General features: G+C 40.4%; 1 protein-coding gene across 6 annotated transcripts in view; it reads left to right on the top strand.

Annotated features, from left to right (window-relative positions):
• Positions 1–17461, top strand: part of SMARCAL1 (SWI/SNF related, matrix associated, actin dependent regulator of chromatin, subfamily a like 1) — a 35316-nt gene extending 17855 nt beyond the window's left edge. For 5 of the 6 annotated variants that reach the window (XM_422070.8, XM_046944118.1, XM_040703877.2 and 2 more), the window contains exons 10-17: positions 4280–4420; positions 9945–10163; positions 10967–11037; positions 12819–12921; positions 13972–14154; positions 14970–15070; positions 16610–16706; positions 17160–17461. In XM_422070.8, coding sequence (XP_422070.4) covers positions 4280–4420; positions 9945–10163; positions 10967–11037; positions 12819–12921; positions 13972–14154; positions 14970–15070; positions 16610–16706; positions 17160–17363 — 1119 coding nt within the window. In that variant the 3' untranslated portion in view covers positions 17364–17461. The remainder of the gene's footprint in view (positions 1–4279; positions 4421–9944; positions 10164–10966; positions 11038–12818; positions 12922–13971; positions 14155–14969; positions 15071–16609; positions 16707–17159) is intronic. The other variant, XM_025152483.3, reaches the window with a different exon arrangement.
• The last annotated feature ends 916 nt before the right edge of the window (positions 17462–18377 follow it).

Here is an 18377-nt window from a genome sequence, read left to right as displayed (position 1 = left end):
TAGAAGTTCCTGTGTTCAAAGTGGCCCTTTTGTTCTGTTTCCATGTATATCAAAGTGACAATGGCTTCATACTGTCAGGCTTTGGTTGAGTCACTGTTTTCAGGCTTGGCTTGTCCCAGTCCCTTATTCAGGGCTGTGGCAATCATTCACAGGACTTGTCACCTTGCTGTTCTCTTTAGTGTCATGGTTGGGACTGAGTTGCCATCCTGGGTGTATTGTTAATACCCCTTGTTCCCTTTACCTCTGTCCTACACCTGCCTCCCAAGGTGTTACCTCTTCTAGACACATTTTAGTTTTTTCCTTCCAAGGTTATACTCGTCCAGGAACGTGAGTATTGAGGAGAGAGGAGACATGCTACCAATAGCCATAAAACAGTGAAGACCCAAGGGAAGTAGAGGAAGAAGAAACAATGAAATGGAAGTTTTTCAGTGATCTGTAGAGGGATCTCCTGGGGACTTGGGTGAAAAGGATTCTACATCCTTCAACTAGCCAAAAAGCTATATTGTCTTTGTTCTGTAATTGCAAAGCAATGGAAACTAAGAAAGGTCCCAGTGGAATATGGATGAGTGTTTCTGGAGGCATGACAGTAAGTTTTCAGTGAAGAACTGAGTTAGAAACTGTGAAATACATAGTAGTGTTTAATCAAAGATTCTAGTGACATAAAATGGGCTTATTTTTGTTGCTTTCTCTATGGGCTTCTTTCCACAACATTTGGGTAATATTACTCATGAAATTGTTCTTATTGAGCTGCTACGCAGGTTAATAACATAATGCACATCCTGATATGTGCAAGGTTAAAGTTCTTTGTTTCTATTACATGAGTCCAAGTACACTGGGTAGCTGGAATCTGATACTCTGCATGCTCCATTCAATAAAGTGATGCTTAAAAATAATAAAGGGAATTAGGTCAATGTTGAAGGTAGAAGGTAAGGAGGGAACAGAAAAATCTCCCTGTAGGAAATAAATAGCTGCTATCTTTAGGCATTACAGATCTATATGGATTGGATAAAGAAACCTTTACTTGTTGTCACCTGCTGTGAAGAAGAATGTCGTATTGAAATCAGAGAATCTGATTCTCCAAGTGGGGAGGTGATTTGGTTCATTCAGAGCTGTTTGTTACCATTTGGGAGAAGTTCTCTGTCTGGGTGTCATTTAAGAATAGAGAAAGGCATTTATATTTTTTTGAATGACCACATCATCTTACGAAATGCAGAACACTGACCCAAGTACAGAAATAGACTCCCCAAAACAGCTGCAACATTTTCCCTTTATCAAATCTTCTTCTACATTTACTATTCCCATTACATTATGGCCACTCTCAGATTTCTCATTTCACAGGATAATGCGTTCTTAGCTGAGCAGTTCAAAATAACAAACTAAGCAAAAACTGGGGAGATGTAATTATATAGCCAGAATCAGCCAAACTTTCTTTTTTTTAAGTGTAAGTCTGTTAGCATATGGCAGAGCTCATGCTGTGAAATTCATTTACAATAGAGGCAGTCATTGTATGTTAATGAGGCTCTTTGCATGTTTAGTTTTGTGGCATAACACTCCACACCACCCCCTAACCACTCCCCCTTCCAGTCAGTTGGATGCTGAGTTTTAAACTCTAAAGTGCCATCAGGCTTAATAAATTATTCAACTTTCAAAAGTAATTTTTGTAAATGTTATCACAGCTGCAGAAATCATTCTTGCTGGTGTCTTGTGTGTGCTGCAATGCCACAATTGTTTTACGTTGCTCAGGTCTACAGAGCGAGTGTCAGTGACTTGACTAGCCAAGTCATCGTCAGATTTGTTTAAGCGATTTCACAGGAAAGTAGCTGTAAGAATTGTCTCAAGGACAGGTGACAGAAAGAAAGAGGAGGGAGTACTTCTGGTCAAGATTAGTCTTCATGCCTGCATGATAACTAGTAGCTGAACTTATTTGTTCTATGTGGAGATGCATAGTAATGGGTGACAATTCTGTTTTATGCTGAAGAGTCCACGCTTGTCACTGTGATCATATTTTCTGTGTTGTTACTCCATATTCTTCTTATAGATCTTGGAAGAAAAAGGGTAAACTCTCACTTTTTGACACTACAGAAGGTTCCTCGAGAAATGAGTGTAAGCAGTGATCAGCAGAGACTTCTCTGCAGGATTTGCAGGAGCAAATCTTTATTGGCATGTATTCAGAATGAGTTGCCACTAGTAAAAGATCTGTGAATCAAAGACATTTCTTTCACCCAGAATTTAAGTAAGTCTTCAACACTTGAAACCTTGTCTGCCTAGGATTTTTTTCCCTCTCCCTTGGGCTCCTTCTATTACGGTTTTTAATACTGAAAGGGATTCTTGGATAATGAGTCAGACCACCTGTGTTCTACACCATTTTCTGAAATTAACTTCTTCAAGTTCTTCACAGCTGTTGCTTAAGTAATATGGATTGTTTGTTTTTTTAAAAGTTGTTTCTTTTTCAGTTCTCCTGATTTTTAAAATGGTTAATTGTAGACGTATCACAACCTTTGCTAAGTGCTTTCCTGTTCAGAAGTAAGGTGCAAACACAGAAGCAACAGCTGGACTTGTTTAGAATTCACTTGACCTGTAACTTCTGAATTCCCCATTTTGATATTTATTCTGGGATTAGAGAAGGAGCAAGGAGACCAACCAAGTGTTGTAACTACAAGGGGATGAGCATTCCAGCATTGTCTTGTATGGCTCCTGGGGAGCACCGTCCATGGAGGAAGAGCCTTGAGAGTGGTGTAGCGTTCAACACAGATGGTTTTATGTTGCATTTAGTATGTTCCTGGTTTGTGGTGTGTACACGTTGCTTGGAAATGTCCCAGCTGTGCTGTTCCCTCCCATTCATCTTGACCTTGATATGCTCTCTTCTGCAAGCATGTAATCGTGTGACCTCCATGTTGTCTTTTCCCAGCACTGGCTGTCATCCTTCCCTCTTTTGAGTAGTGTGGGGACCTCTGTCTTGTGTGAACTTACACCTTTCTGATATGTCAAAAGGTTAGACACCTCTTCTTACTTAGTGTGATAAATATCCTGCTTTTTTTAAAACTGTGGGAATTGTGCGATCCTATTGGTCGTCACGTTTCCTTCTCATCTGTTTAACAGAGGGGGGGAAGGCAAGTTCCACCTTGGTTACAACCTGTATATAGATATCTGATAAAGTCCTGAAATTAATTTCCGGTAGCTGATCTGTGAACTCTTTTTTTTTTCCCCACCACATTTGGTTGGTGAGTGGATGAATCATCTTGAATAGATTTGGGTGACTGGTAGATCTCAGTGAAATGATAAAAGAATTTCATTTTCTTTTTCATTTAAATATGAATGAGCTGCTGGTACAGATGTCACTCAAGAATCTTTTTGTTATTTTAATGAACCTGCTTTAAACTATGCAGGAAATTACAAGGCATTTGTAATTTAACTACTATACGTGCATTTACAGCAGTAGAAATTCATCGCTCTCATCTAATAATAGAATTAGATAACACTGAATATAAGAGGGTAGAAATGCATTTTGGAGGCTTTTATGTCTATGGTGTAATTATTTTTTCCTCACTTTTTGTGAGCACCTACTTCAGATTACTGTGTGGGTTCTTTTTGTTTGTCTACCCCTCCCTCCTGCATCACATAAAAATCAGGGTTTTTTTTTTAACAGTATTCCTAAGTGATTTCTTATTGATTACCTCATGTTTTGGCATCCAGCAAGCTGTGCTTAAACTCAGAATGACTGGTAGGTGAGCAGCCTTCTTTAGGCAGCATCATCTCTCTCTCCTTCCTAGTTGAATTAAGAAGAAAATGCCCTAAAAACACGAAAACTCTACTTCTCCAGATCCCTTCTGCTTTTGTGAGCAAGACAGTTTGTTTATGGCTTGTTGTGGCAGGTTTATTACAAGAGAATTTATTTTGGAGGTGAGATGTACCTGAGAGGAGTGTGTGTCATGCTCCTGTGACATCCTAATGCCAGATGAAATGTTGAGCCAGACATAAGGTATTAACGCGTCTTGTGCGTAAATGCCAATTCAGAAAGAACTGTCATAAAAATTGATGTCCCCTTCCAGCATGTGCATGATGAATAAGAAATGATCCTTATAAGTTTGTCCTGCTTCCTACAAGTTTTATGCACTGTCCTTGAGAGCCTGCCGAAAGTATCTTTGGAAAGTAAAACATTTCTCTATTTATGATGGTATAACAATGGTCCTGGGGCTTCTGGGGCCAGGGACGACCTCATTGCAGGTGTCATCTGTGTTGTCAGCTGTATGATAAGGGATGTTCCATTTTGCTTTTCTAGGCTGCGAAGAGAGTGATCTTACTTTCGGGAACCCCTGCCATGTCACGGCCTGCAGAGCTCTACACACAGATTGCAGCTGTCCAGCCAGGTTTCTTTCCACAGTTCCACACATTCGCACTCCGCTACTGTGATGCAAAGAAGGTACTTCGGAGGGATGGTGGGGAAATGACAAAGTAGGACTCTCCAAACAGCATTTATTTTATTGTTGTTGGTTTTTTGTTTTGTTTTTTGTTTTAATTGGAGTGTTTCTTTCTTGCCTTCCTTTCCCTTTCTGATATTATTTTTTGAGAAGGTCTTGTTCCGCAGTGGTATTTTGAAGGCTCTCAACCTTAGAAGCTGTAGGTACTGCAAATAAAAAATAGGCCTGAGATAAAGAGGCAGTAAGGCTTCGTGTCACATTCTGCCCTGAAAGAGCATGGAAATGAAAAGCTAAAAGCCGAAGTGGCCGTAGCTTGTGGGAAAGAGACTGTTCTGACAAGAGCTTGCTAAGAGTTCTAAGTGGATATAGTGTGGTCATTTTAATCAGCTGCAGGATTGAGTTAATTGATTAAAAAACTATTTATTGTCTGGTTTAGTGACTGTTTTAACAACGTAAGGCTTCTTTTTAACATTTAACGTTTTACATTTAACATACATTTTAACAATGTAATGCCTCCAGGTAAGGTGAAGTTTAAAAAAAAAAACCAAAACCTGCAGTCCATCTATTTATTCTATTCTCTGCCAATTCATGGAATTGATGTTTTCCCCAACATACCCCGTAAACAAAGTAACTTCTCTTATCCCTGACAGCTGCTCTCAGTTGTTTTTAGCGGAATCACTGAGTGCAACCACTGCAAGAATTTGGCTTTGCAGCTAGTTAGTTCTTGCAGCTATAATGGCAGGACTCTGTCTTGATCTTGACATACAGGAAACTCAGCTGCCCTTGGCTTTGTGATCTCTCAGGCTGCTGTGTGTGTTGGAACACACTGCTATGAGCAGAGCTGTTGCTTCTGCCTATTAAACCGCAAGGTTCTGGAATCTTTTGTGTTGGTTGCATGGATGCAAAGAGGAGAACCAAATTTACAATTGAGTTCTGATTTGAAACAAGAGCCTTCTAATCTGGCTTGCTCTCTAGCTCCTCCAGGACAAGCATGTAGCAGTTACAATGGCTTGGCAGCGTGATAAAGGACATGTACTGCATAAAATTGCTCTCTTTGCTTTATTCTTAAGTAAGCCATTCTTGTGCCCCATCTTGTCTAAGACTGGGCAATAACTTAATCTCAGCAGAGTGGTTAGAAATGCCAAATGACCACGTGTACGCTCAAAAATATTTACAGAAGAATGAAAATCATCACTGCATGCAATAAAAAATAGTTGTATCTGTTTGTAGGGCACTGATGCTGCGCTTACTGATTTTATTTATTTTTTTCTCTTTGATGTAGCTAATGTCTGCTAAGTTTGCATCAGGAAGATACAGTCCCATCAGAAGCTGACAAGCCCATTTTCCCTAGATCAGAATGTCCACTTCGGTTTTTGTAGCTAGCTTAGTGCTATTCTATGTTTATCCAGATGTACAAGATAGGTGTGCAGTTCATTGGCTTTGGTACTGATAATACTGATATAATTGATTAAAGTAAGACCATCTAATGTGCAGAATCACAGATACAGAGCATGAGTTCTAGCACTGCTTTCCTGGCAAAGGATGGAAACTTCTTATTTCTTCATTCATCGTAGGAGTTGTATGGATGAAGAGCTCAGAGGGAGGGAGAGGGCAGCTATTCTGCTGAGTTTCATTATCTTTGCTGAGAGATTCCTGTCTGAACAGTGTCCAGCATGCTTTCTAGAGGGAAATGAAGAGATGCAGTTTAATCTTATTGGCTCTCTGCAGTAAAAAGGAAGGTTGGATGGCAAGTCTAAATAAGTCTGGAGTTTCATAAACCCTTTGAGGGTAAAGTTCTGCATGACTTGCTGTTACTTCAATTACAAGGCATATGGACCTCAGGTAAGATGTGTAATTGGATAAAAGAAATAAAATTGTTCTGCACAATTCAGGTTGTAGCAATGTATTCTGTATAAATGAGTTTTCAGCCCACAGTGAAATTCAGTGTGTGGGTCACAGTCTATATCAGTTCCTCTTCAAAGCCTCTGTAGGGTTTGTAGTACAATTTCATTTCCATTTGACCCATCTCTACTAGACAGTTGAACATTACTGGTCTTCTTGGTGCTCTCTTGGGATGTTTTGCTACAGTCAATGTCAATAAATTATAGAGTGAACCTAGGAAGAATTTGCTTATTTAGAGCAGAAGTGGGACTGCTGGAAATGAAGGGATGTGGATAGTAGCCAAGTTAAAAATGGGACTACTGCATATTGAGTTGCCTTAGATCCTCTCAGCTATGAACAAACTGAAAGGTGCTTTGGTGATTATAGTGTGTCCCTCGTGTTTGTTTTTGCAGCTCTGACCTGAGATTGTGTTGAGTTGCAGCCTCTCCAAAGAACTGTTGTGGTACCTTTGTAGTCATTATTCAAATAGGTTCTTCTTTTTGTCCTGAAAGTGGCTGTGCTCTAAGGGGGGGGGTGGAATTGCACAGAACCAGAGACATTTTGCAAAGCTGTTGGAGATCTGTCAGAATGAAAGGTGCTGTGTAAAAATGTTTTGGTGATAGTAATAAATCTGATCAAGGAAAAACTGACAAACCTGTGTACCATTCAATTTTAAACTAAAACCTGACAACTTTCCATTTGAAGAGAATAGATTACTTAACAGAAAATTGTACGTACCTGGCAGATGTGATTAGAAAAGATATAAAAGTTTGTCATTTTGTAATTCAACCTCCTAGCATCAATGCTCTTAAAAATGTAGCAAGTGAAATGTCACCTGTATATTTACGAAACAGCACAGGTCTGTTTCCAAAAATACATGCTGTGAATTCATTTTTCCAACTCGGTCATGTTGGCAAATATTAAATAATTTCTATCTGAGCACATGCTCTGAATTTGTGAGAGTTTGGCAGCTTCTGCTAACAGCGTAATAAGTTTACTGACTCATGTAAAATGCTGCAACACTTTGGTAAGAAAATCACAGATGCATTTGTTCTGGAATGTTATGGATCAAAGCCAGATGTGTATTTTGGCAAAATAAATATTCAGTCTTTTTTTTCCCCCTCTTTCTTTCTTCATAGTAGTATACAATAAAACATATTTTAATAATTCCAAGAATAATTATCTATCATTAACTAGTTACAACACGAAGCTAGTATGCTTTCTTGTTTGCAGGTTGTTCCAGCAACACAATCACCATAAAAGAAAGACAGTAATCTGCAAATACCATTCTGCCTGTATATACTTCTTAGCATGATAGTAGATACTGTTTTGGCTCTGTTTCTGCCTTGTTCTTCCAGGCATGGTGATGCTAGTCTTCTGAAATGAATTGTGCTATGTGGATCTAAAATATATACATGTCCATGATGGTAACGAAAAGTGGAAAAGAAGAAGGTGTGCTGCGCAAATAGAATGTTGCAGCCTGTGTAGAGCGTCCAGGCTGCGTGGAAGGTCTTGTTCAGCTGCTCACTCAGCACTGATCCCTGCTCATTCACTGCCAGAGCACTGAGCAGTGTGACCAAGCTGGATGCAGCACCAGGTCCTTCTTGGCTCTGCACATCTATTCCGCTGAGTCAGAGTTCTGAAGCAGTGCAGATGGAGGGCACAGAGACTTGGGGCTGAGCACTGTTAGCTGTCCTGCAGCATGTCCAAAGCTAATGAACCTAGCTAGACTTGAGCCAGCTTTCCATGGTCCTGAGGGACTTGCACTGCACCCCTGGTTTCAGGGAAGCAGAGCAGTAATACCCATGGTGTCTTTTGGAGGCTTGGCTTAGATCCACGTGGGTTTATTACCCTCAGCTATATACCACTGGGCTGTTTTCAGAAGCAAAATTATTTACAGGACTTAGACTGGTTTTGTATGTATGGTTTGAATTATTTCTAGCTTTAATGAACCTACTACAGATAATCAGAAAGTACCATAATTACATAGGAATACATTAAGTCAAATGAGTTTTAATGGTGGCTACAGGTGCCAAAATCTGTAGTTAGTTAATGGTTCTCATCACCGCAATATGGCAATAGAATTGCAGATTGTCCTGTTATGTCCCAGCCTGAAATAAGAATACTTGCTTTAATACATGAAACAGGTCTTAATTGCCTGTGACCTGTTTGATTCCTCCCCTTTCTGTCTCATAACCTGTCCTTGTCCCTATTCCATCAAAGCACCATCCATTAATACAGTAAGTGATGTGCTTAACCCCACGTCTAATATTGTTACTTTTGTCTCCTCCATTCTACAGGAAGGTAGAGGGTGCAGTGAACGCTGCAGAGCTTTTTCCTATTTTATTTCAAATACCACTTTGCAGCAAATTTCTCCTGGGGAAGGCAAATAAAGGGAATATGGATTTTTTTCAAGTTAAATCTATTTTAGCAGCTAAGGTGATACAATGTGAGTAGAGCAGCAGATTAAAGGGGTTGGTGCTGTGGTACCTCACATCTCTTTTACAGGCAGTTCAGGATATATACATGCATAGGGGTTGCTTTGGATTGTTGGAGAATCAGAGCTTGTATTTGTGGTGAATTTTGGTGACACTGTCAGCAAGACTTGAAATTGGAGCTGAGGAAGATCACCAGCATTTGGTTTTCAGATTATTGCAGCTTTATTTCATATATATATTTGTGAAACTTCAGGAAAAGAAAGAAAGAAAGAAAAAAAAACTCTCTTTATCCTTTACATCATCAAAAAAACCTTATTGGTCTCCTGTCTGAGTACAAGCTGTTGAAAGATGCTTCATTTGGAAAGTGTAAATGTGTAATGGTCGGCATCTTAGCTTCCCCAGAGAACAAATGAGTGGCTGTGGGGTTACTGGTAGGAGAAATTATGAGCTGAGATGAATTGAACAGATAGATGATGTCTTTGTGTAGGATGCTGGAGGATAGGGCAGGTTCAGAGGCTAGTGCTTAGAAGTGGATTAAATGAAGGATTTATTTAGAGGAGCTTTGAAGTGATAACACTTTGAAAAGATGATACTTTGAGTGATATATTTGGGATCAAAATTTATTTATGGTTTGCTCAAGTCTGAGCTAAAAACGATAATGACAGAGCCAAGAGACAGGTCACGGTGGAAAGCAGGCAGTTTTTACTTAGCGTTTACTAGGTATGTCAGACAAGTCTAACGTCTCTGTGAAGGCATTTGGTTAAGGTTGCTTGTGAACATGCTGTTGGAGATGTTTGTCTTTCTCCCTGCTTCAAGCTGAGGTAAATTCATGTACACAGAACTGCACTGAGTTCTGTAGGCCTGTCCAAAGCTACAAGTGAAGAGCAGCAACACCCAGCAGGGTGAGGATGAATACCAAGGCATAATGCTATGAGAGGGATCCCTGTCTTTTTCCATAATCCTCTTTCCTGTAGTTTCCTGAGTACTTGCAGATAGGAGAAAGGGAAGTTGATGAGTAACCTTCTCTTGGATTAGTTTGTATCCTTCTGTCTTACCGCCATATTTGCCACATCTCTTTTCCCAGTAATCATTAAGTTCTTAGCTCCAGGGAAACTGGATAAAGCTTATTCCACTGCTGGATCACCTGCAGAACAGAAGCATCAGTCTCTTGAAAGTGTGACACTGATAACTGCTTTATCTTTTCCAGATGCCGTGGGGTTGGGACTACTCTGGATCATCCAACTTAGCTGAACTGAAAATTTTGCTGGAAGAGTCCATCATGATCCGACGTCTTAAATCAGATGTGCTATCCCAGCTTCCAGCAAAGCAACGCAAAATGGTTGTGGTAGCTCCTGAAGGCATTAATGCAAAGACCAAAGCTATGTTGGCAGCTGAAGCAAAGAAAATGGCCAAAGGATATGAAAGTGTAAGTCAGAAATGATTTTTGTGATGAGCCATTGGTATTTCAGGTGCCTTTATTTTTCAGATTAGAACTCTTCTTCGGTTAAACTGAGTTAAAAATCAGTGAAAAATGTGTCCTGTGTTCCAATGAAAGTTAGAGCTGCACCCCATGTGAAGGCACAGTGGAAGGCTGCGGAAGGCACAGTTAGAAAGTAATGTACAACACAAAACAGATTTTTTTTTTCCTTTGAAGTGGTATACTTTATACCTTCTGTGTCAAATACTATTTCTTCTCTCTTTCTTCTTGTTAGTCCTTTCTAATTATCATTTGTGCCTCTTTTGCCTCTGTCTACTCTTCTGTCTTGCTTGTAATCCCATTCAGGCTATAAACACAGCCTTACTGAAGATGAGTTGTAAGAACACAAAAGTAGCCAAAAAAGTGTAGACTCTGTTTTTGGAATTTTTTTTTCTACTTTGGCTAGCAAATAAGTTTCTAACACAGTTCTGTAATAGCCTGGGAGTTGTTCTTTGTCATTTTAGTTGGGAAGTGCTTTATCAGCTAAAACTGGATTTGTGATATGCTTGTCATGCAACTTGTAGGAGTTGAGTAGGAGGTAGGTAGGGAGGTGTCAGAAGTATGAGTTTGGCTATGTGCCATGCCCAGTGGTGAGCAGACTTCCCCGCCCAATCTCCTTTTGTTTTATATTTCTAGGTTCATTTTTTTTCTAGCAAAGTGTATACGAGCTACAGCAGCCTACCTAGGTCCGTAAGCAAGAAGGGAGAGAAGGCATTCCTGGGACTTACATTTGTTTTTCTTTCTCTCTGCAGAAACAACAGGAGAAGGAAGCCCTTCTCCTCTTCTACAACAGAACAGCAGAAGCTAAAATCCACTCAGTCATGTAAGCTGCATGTCACTGCTTTGTTCTTGCCTAGTAAAATGTGTTTTTCTGCTGAGAACAGGAAAACGGTGCCTCAGAGATAACAGTGTAGGGACATGAAAAATAGCCTCAAGCCACCTTAAAAAAATTGATTTTAATTACAATGCATTAAAGGTTTTCTTCTCTTGGCATTCCTAGGATTAACAAGTTTTCTGATTTCATTCCAGATATGGATCTAAACTGTGTCATTTGAACCACTGAAAATTATTTGATGTTTGGGACTTGGATCTGGCTCCCTGCTCCAGACCCTATTTCAGTTTAAGGGGAGGTGGAGCAATGAAACTAAAAGTATCAACAGAATTTGAGAAGTCAAATACCACAGTAGTACTGCAGCAGGAGCCCTGAGTCAGAAAGCTTATGAGTGAGATGGACTGAGCTTTAATTGTACCATTCTCCAAGGGTATTGCAGCCCCTACTGAAGTTCTTGGCTCTTCCACAGAGCTCACGTTGGACCTTAGTAGCAAAAGTTTTCTCTCACAGATGTGCTTCTAAATGTCCATCCATGCCTTGTAAAGCCTTTTCATCCTTAGTCTTTCTGCTGGGACTGCAGAGGAGTTGCTGTAGTTCATTCACACTTTTTAATAAGTGTGCTGATAACATGAAAACAGTTTACTTTTCTACAGCCCTTTGAATGTAATGACCAGCTGAAGTGCACTGTGTAATTCCACAGTCTCAGACCTTGCTGCAAAATCTGTCTGTTTGGCACAGAACTGCAGTTCAGAGTCCCAGCTCTTGTTTCTGTAGAGAAGTTTCTCCTTTTTGTGTCAGTGAACAGTTAGTAGAGATTCTTCCATTTATATTCAGTTGCAAGTATGAACTGAATAAACCATGTTGTGCTGTTTACATGACTGCAAACACTGAGAGGTATAGCAGCTCATCCACTTCCTTTTCTGGTGTTTAGTAGCATTCAAATTATTACTCTGTGTAAGGTGCTAATGTACAGTACCGTCTAGCTAATGGTGCTGTCCTATGATCACTAGCACCTTCCATGTCTTACCCCTGATGACAGTGTTGTCCATGGCTGCTCTGCAGTCATTGAAAAAGCAGCCATTTTGTAACTGGATATACGGAGATGAGATACAAAATCATTTTAATGAAAATTCACTTTGATATTTATTTTGCTTAGAATCCAGCAATCTCACTCTCAGATTTCTTTCTTAAATGATATTATCATATAATTGGGATCTGAACATCACAGAATTCAGTGAGCTGTCTGGCAGACATTGATTGATCTTACTACATTGCTGGAAATCTTGTTTGGTGTTTTCTGCCAGTTGCTGTTGACCTAATCTGTATTGTGTTCAGCAAAGAACTTGACGTTCTTGATCTAGAACAACTATTTGCTATTCTGTAGAAGATAGGGAATTTTGATCTCTGTGATTGACCACAAGTCAGAAATACTGAAAGACAAATGGATTGTCAAAAAGCATAAGACACTTTCCTTTTGATTGGTCTGGGATGCCATGAGTCAAGTAGGATATAATAAATTGATTGTCAATGATAAACAAGTATAGATGTGGGCAGCTGTCCAGCTGATGTGAAGAAAATGAGTGGATTTGTTTTCTTCAATCGGTAGGAGAATTGTCTTGTTATTTGCATTTTGCAGCAACCATTTATTCTAACTTAGTTTCTAGCTTCTGTTGGGTAAAAAGTTGATTTGAAATTTGTTTTGAGCAAAGCCTGTGTTCTCTCAGCAGATAATTCAGAACTTGTTTCTATTTTTTTCCTCCTCTTTAATGTAGAGAATACATCTTGGATTTACTAGAAAGTGGGAAAAATAAATTCCTGGTGTTTGCTCATCACAAAGTGGTGCTGGATGCAATAGTTGAAGAGCTGGAGAAGAAAGTAAGTAATGCCTGAATTTTCCCAACTTTATCACTATTACAGCTTCAAAGCTGTTTAAGAGCTCCCCAGAGTTAGGGCTAGTCAGCTATTTTATGAAAGATATGGACAGAGATCATTTGTACTTGCTGTGTGCCTGAGCATGCCCTTCTCCAAGGGAGCTGAGCAGAGCATCACGAGATGCACGCTGAATTAGCTGAATGGCTTTTGTTGTTTTTTGCTGACCTCCATCATGTGCCCTGGAGCTAGGAAATTTATGGAGTAGAGTTAACCTGCGTGGCCATCTATGCTTTTTCCTCCAAGCTCTCCTCAGAGAGGGAAAAAGTAGCAGCTTATGGGGAAAAGCCCAGCTATGGCTGTCTTCTTTTGTACTGTAGTACTCTTACGGTATAGAACCCCCATACCTGGGCAATAATTTCTCTTACTTCAAAAATGTTGGCACTAATTATTCATGAGAGATTTCCTCAAGAGTTTTTGGTCACAATGGGGCGGTGTGAATGGTGATTTAAGTTAATATTCTTAGCTTTAAAAGACAGTGGCAGCGGTGACTTTGCCTTTGTGGCAGCATATTCTCCAGCACAACAAGGAGGCTGAACCCTGAAGTTATAGCCCTGTATCATCCAAGTATAAGCTTGGATGCCTCTCTGATTCTACCAGGATCTCATCTCCGACTTCTGTAAGCAGAGGAAGACTTAAGAAGGTTGGCAAGGTTGTAGTTGTTGTAGCATATGCATGCATATAGCATTTATCTTTTTGTTCAGCTGTTTTCTTTCTGCTGAATTTGAGTTGCCAGCTGGGTGATGTTCTTCCTGTTGCTCAGGGCTGACAGGGGAGCAATGAACACAAAAGCAAGCCAGGCATTGTTAGCAGAGGAGAAGTATGTTCTATGTTGAGCTACAATGCCTTAAAATTTGTGAAAACTTTTTAAAAGACAATAGTTGCAATTTTTACTTTCCTGGTTCTGGCATGGGAAAGGGAAATAGAATCCACTAAAGTGTGGAAGAAGAATGCAAGAAAGGCTGCTAAGTAGGATCTTTCTCTGCCTTTTCTCAGCGTTTTGACTACATCCGCATTGATGGCTCTACATCGTCAGCTGAACGGCAGTCTTTGTGCCAGAAGTTCCAGTTCTCAGAGAAACAAGCTGTGGCTGTTCTGTCCCTCACTGCTGCAAACATGGGCCTGACACTGTCTGCTGCGGACCTGGTGGTGTTTGCAGAGCTCTTCTGGAATCCAGGGGTACAAATCCTGGAGGGGATGGATGCTGCCTGGAGAGCAGAAATTTTGGATCTCGGGAGGAGATGTGAGGGGAGGGAACTTTCTCTAGGGTTCTTCTGTTATCTCTCTGGTGGCTATTTGTTCAAGCACCTTGGGCTTGAACCATTGTGACTGGTTACGCTGTTTGTTGGCTGAAGAACATAGCATGAAAGGGAAACACGCTGCAGTTTCTTGACAACTCTTAACAGCTCCCTCAGCTCAGCCAAGATCTGAATGAGTCCATCATCAATGCTGACTCCCCACTTCGTGTTGAAAGTGGAGGGAGTGTAGGCTTTCCTGGTTTTTTTTATCCAGTTCCCTTAATCTCAGCCACATTTGTACAGCTTTTCATCTGGCAGCAAACACCTAGGAACAAGGGCTCTCTATTTCAAGCATCATCTCAATATATTACCAGTGTATTTGACAGAGAGTGAATGCAGGCTGCGGACAACACAAGTTGCACCCCATACCATATGCAGTTCAAGCATCTCTCTCCGTTATTGTACACTCAGTCTTCTGGGAGTGAATCCTACATCCTTCAGCCCCAGATTACTGAAATTCAGTAGGAGGAGAGGATTTACGGCATCTTTTGAAAAATGCTTGGTGTCTTTTAGTCAACCTGATGCAGTAGGTGACTTTTTGTCTTAGTCTGTATTGAAAGATGCAGACGTTAATGGGATCCAGATAAGAGGTAGTCACAGAGCACAAGGAAGGATATCTCCCTGTTCTCTGGTGTTTGTTATTCCATAGATATTGGAGCTTTCAATTGATTTTCTTTGTAATGCTTTTACATAAAGGTTTTGATCCAGGCAGAAGACCGGGCGCATCGAATTGGACAGACCAGCTCTGTTAATGTTCACTACCTGGTGGCTAGAGGCACAGCAGACGACTTCTTATGGTAGGAAGCGGAGAGTCTCTTTGGTTGTTCTGCTACCTAATTTCAGTGTGTCACATGTGACATAGAAGTTGCTTACTATTAGTGCTGGCATCACCAGTCTGCAAGGGGGGAAGCAGCAATTGTTAGCCAGGGCTGCAGTGAGGTGGTAACAGTCAGCACAGTGTTGCAGTGGTTACAACTAAGTGGGTGATAAGCAGGAGGAATAAAAGTAGTTATCTGGCAAAGAAGGGGCTGCTGAGGAAAAAATCTGGGAGGAGTGATGCATCTGAAACCTTCACAGCTTCTAAGACAAGAAAGTTTCTCACGTACAGTGCAGAGGGTTCTGATGCAGGGGTATTGTAAAGTGTTGAGTACTTTCCAGTGAACCCACCAGGTACCGGAGATGGATGTGAGTCAGTTGTGAGCATTGCGGTTCAAGTCTGAGGAGCAGTCTGGCTGTTGGGGATCACTTGGACAGGGGGATGCAGCAGTGCGGTCATCCTCTACTTTTGTCTTGCTCTTCAGTAAGCCCTTTGATAGAGATTAAAGAAATGCTGCTGATCCATCTCTGAGTGAATGGGGTCTGAGCTGTCACTGCAGCCCTTGGGGCTAGGGAATCTGACATCCTGGGGGAGGGAGAATCTGGGGAATCCTTTCTGCTGCAAGGGAACTGACCTGCAAATGACCAAAATAAATTATCCACCAGCTGGTTCATTTTAAGTCCAAAATTACTTCTTTATTACCTCATTTAAAGGAACGAGTGGGATAAATGAACTTGTCCAGTTTCTAGAATATCATGATGGCAAATAATTATAACCCTACAATGCAGGGATCTGGAAACTGATGTGTCACCCACGTTTCACAGAAATATAATGACAGTAATTCTGCCTGTATTGTGAAATGCTGTCTGTGTAGTCATTAATGCTTAGCTGGAAGGAAATGTGGCTCTTCAAAGACAGATATTGGCATCGTTTTAAAGGTAAGTAAAAGAACAAAAAGACAAGGATATTTGGTGTTCATTGTGGAGATGCTGCTGGGACTTCACTAGACATTTTGGCCCAGCAATGGATTCTTAATTTTGCAATACAGTGGGGAATACCTCAGAAATGTGTACGTGGCTGTTGAGAGGCGTTACTACTGCTTGCCTTGGAGACTCAACACACGGGCTATTAGGGTTCCCTTTAACTCCATCTTCTTATTCTGACTTCATACCATCAGTGTCACCACAGCCAACTACTTTCCCTCCTGAATATGCAACTCCTCCAAGTATTTATAGCCTGAAATCACATCCTCTTATATGTTACTTATTTAAATTGGACTGATACTTTCATGGATTAATTGATATCACAAAGCAGCATACAACCATCATAAGCAAGAGAGCACAGATTAAGAAGCTAACAAGCTTTGGTAGAAAAGCCATCTTTACACTCCTGCAATATCTTTTTTTTTTTTTTTCTTTTAATCTACACATAGTAAATGACCAAGCATTCTTCTCATTGGACTACGGAATCTTGCATGTTATTTTCTTCCTTCCAGTAATAACTGTTTTATCTCTTCTAGGCCAATGATTCAAGAGAAAATAAAAGTGCTGGGAGAAGCGGGGCTTTCAGAAACCAATTTCTCCAATACAGCTGAATCTACTAATTACTATCCTAAGGTAACTGACCTGGAAGAATGTCGGTGGTCCCCAGGAGAGACTGAATGGGTTTTGGTTTGTGTACATCTAGCTTGGCATGTAATTGGCAGGCTGACCTTATACCTGTTCTGCCTTCAATATCACAGAACAGAATGTCCAACTCCTATCAAATCAATGCCTTTATTTACTCTCCACGGAGTTCACAACCCTTCTTTTCTTTTCATTAAGGACGTAACAGTATTTTGAATATTTACCTTTTGTTGACAGAAAGTAATGGCATACGACCTTGTGTAGAGTTAAGATTCAGACAGATCCTGAATCACCCAAGTAAAGCCAATCCCCTCTGGGCTTGAATTCTGTATTGGGTGGTAAAGCTGGGAAGGAACTAAAAATGTGAGATTACACTTCGGTTGTTTCTCACTTTGATTTTATATGACAATGCATATACAGTTTCTATTTGTTCTAATTTCTCAGCCAGATCCAAAGCAGAAGACCATTTATGAACTTTTCCAGAGGACCTTCACTGACAGCAAAGATGACACTGATGTTGAGCTTTTGGAAGCAGCTAATGCTTGTTGTGAGTTTGACTCTGACTCTGACAGTGCCTTTCAAGACACAGAAGAGAGGTGTTCAGTGAGTTCCCCCAAAAAGCGGCGTACTGACTTTAATAAAGAGTAACACAGCGAACGTGGCTAACATATATTTTTAACTTAAAAAAAAAAAAAAATCAGGTATTGTTTTTGAGTTTTCAGAAATAAAATACTTCAAATTTTCTATATCTGTAGTGCATTTCATCTCAAAGGATGACAGCATGACAGATGAGCACTGCACGCTTGGCAGCCTGCTGGTCTTGCAGTCTTGCCTTTGCTGAGGACTGAGTGGACATGGGAAGGTAGCATGCTTCTTTGTTTTAGCAACTCAGCTTCCACAGCTGTTTTGTTTATAAAGCAGATAACTGTTGTCTGTCCACATAGAAGAGCTCTTCTGAGAATTAGTGTATCAGCAACTGCAGAGTGCTTTCAACAGTCATCTTTAAAAAGCTTAGTGTGTACTATGAGGAGTTTGCTCACAGGCAGAATTTGGTCCTTCTGTGAGTCATGCACAAACTAGCTCTCATATTTAGTTTGGCAGTGAGCAGAAAAGAAATAGGGATACAGACAGTTCTTGATATTTTCTGGAGGTGAGCAAGAGGAAGGAGAGCCCCAGAAATTCTGGCAATATCTTGAAACCAAGCATTGTTACAGCCTGCCAGCAAGTGTGTGTTGCCTGTTAGGCACATATTTGCCTGAGCATGCTTGTCTTTGGCCTTGTCCTCTAAATCTTAGGACCTGCTCCACAGCACTTGCTTGTCTCAGGGAAAGGTGAAGCCTGTGCTTACTGACAGAGATTAAGCTTGGCTACTCAGGGGAAGGAGTGTGTGGGAATGTGTGTTTTCTTTTAGGCTCAAGACTTATTTCCACAGATGAGTGAGGAGAGGGGGTCCTGAGGAAACTGTTTAGTTTTTGTAAGAAGCTGATTCTGGACTGAGTAACTTAAATAAAATGTTGTTTTAACTCATGGTTCCCAAGCTTTAAGTGTTTTTTCTGTATTAGAATTTCATCTTGCATTTGAACCTTAAGCTTGAGAAGACATGATGCAGTGAGAATATCAGTGGGGTTGTTTTGTTTGTTGATTTAAATATATATATATATG

This window comes from Gallus gallus, chromosome 7, assembly GCF_016699485.2.
Source record: "Gallus gallus isolate bGalGal1 chromosome 7, bGalGal1.mat.broiler.GRCg7b, whole genome shotgun sequence".
Taxonomy (NCBI): Eukaryota; Metazoa; Chordata; class Aves; order Galliformes; family Phasianidae; genus Gallus; species Gallus gallus.
The sequence above is the reverse complement of the archived record's forward strand: the minus strand, read 5'-3'. Positions and strand labels throughout refer to the sequence as shown.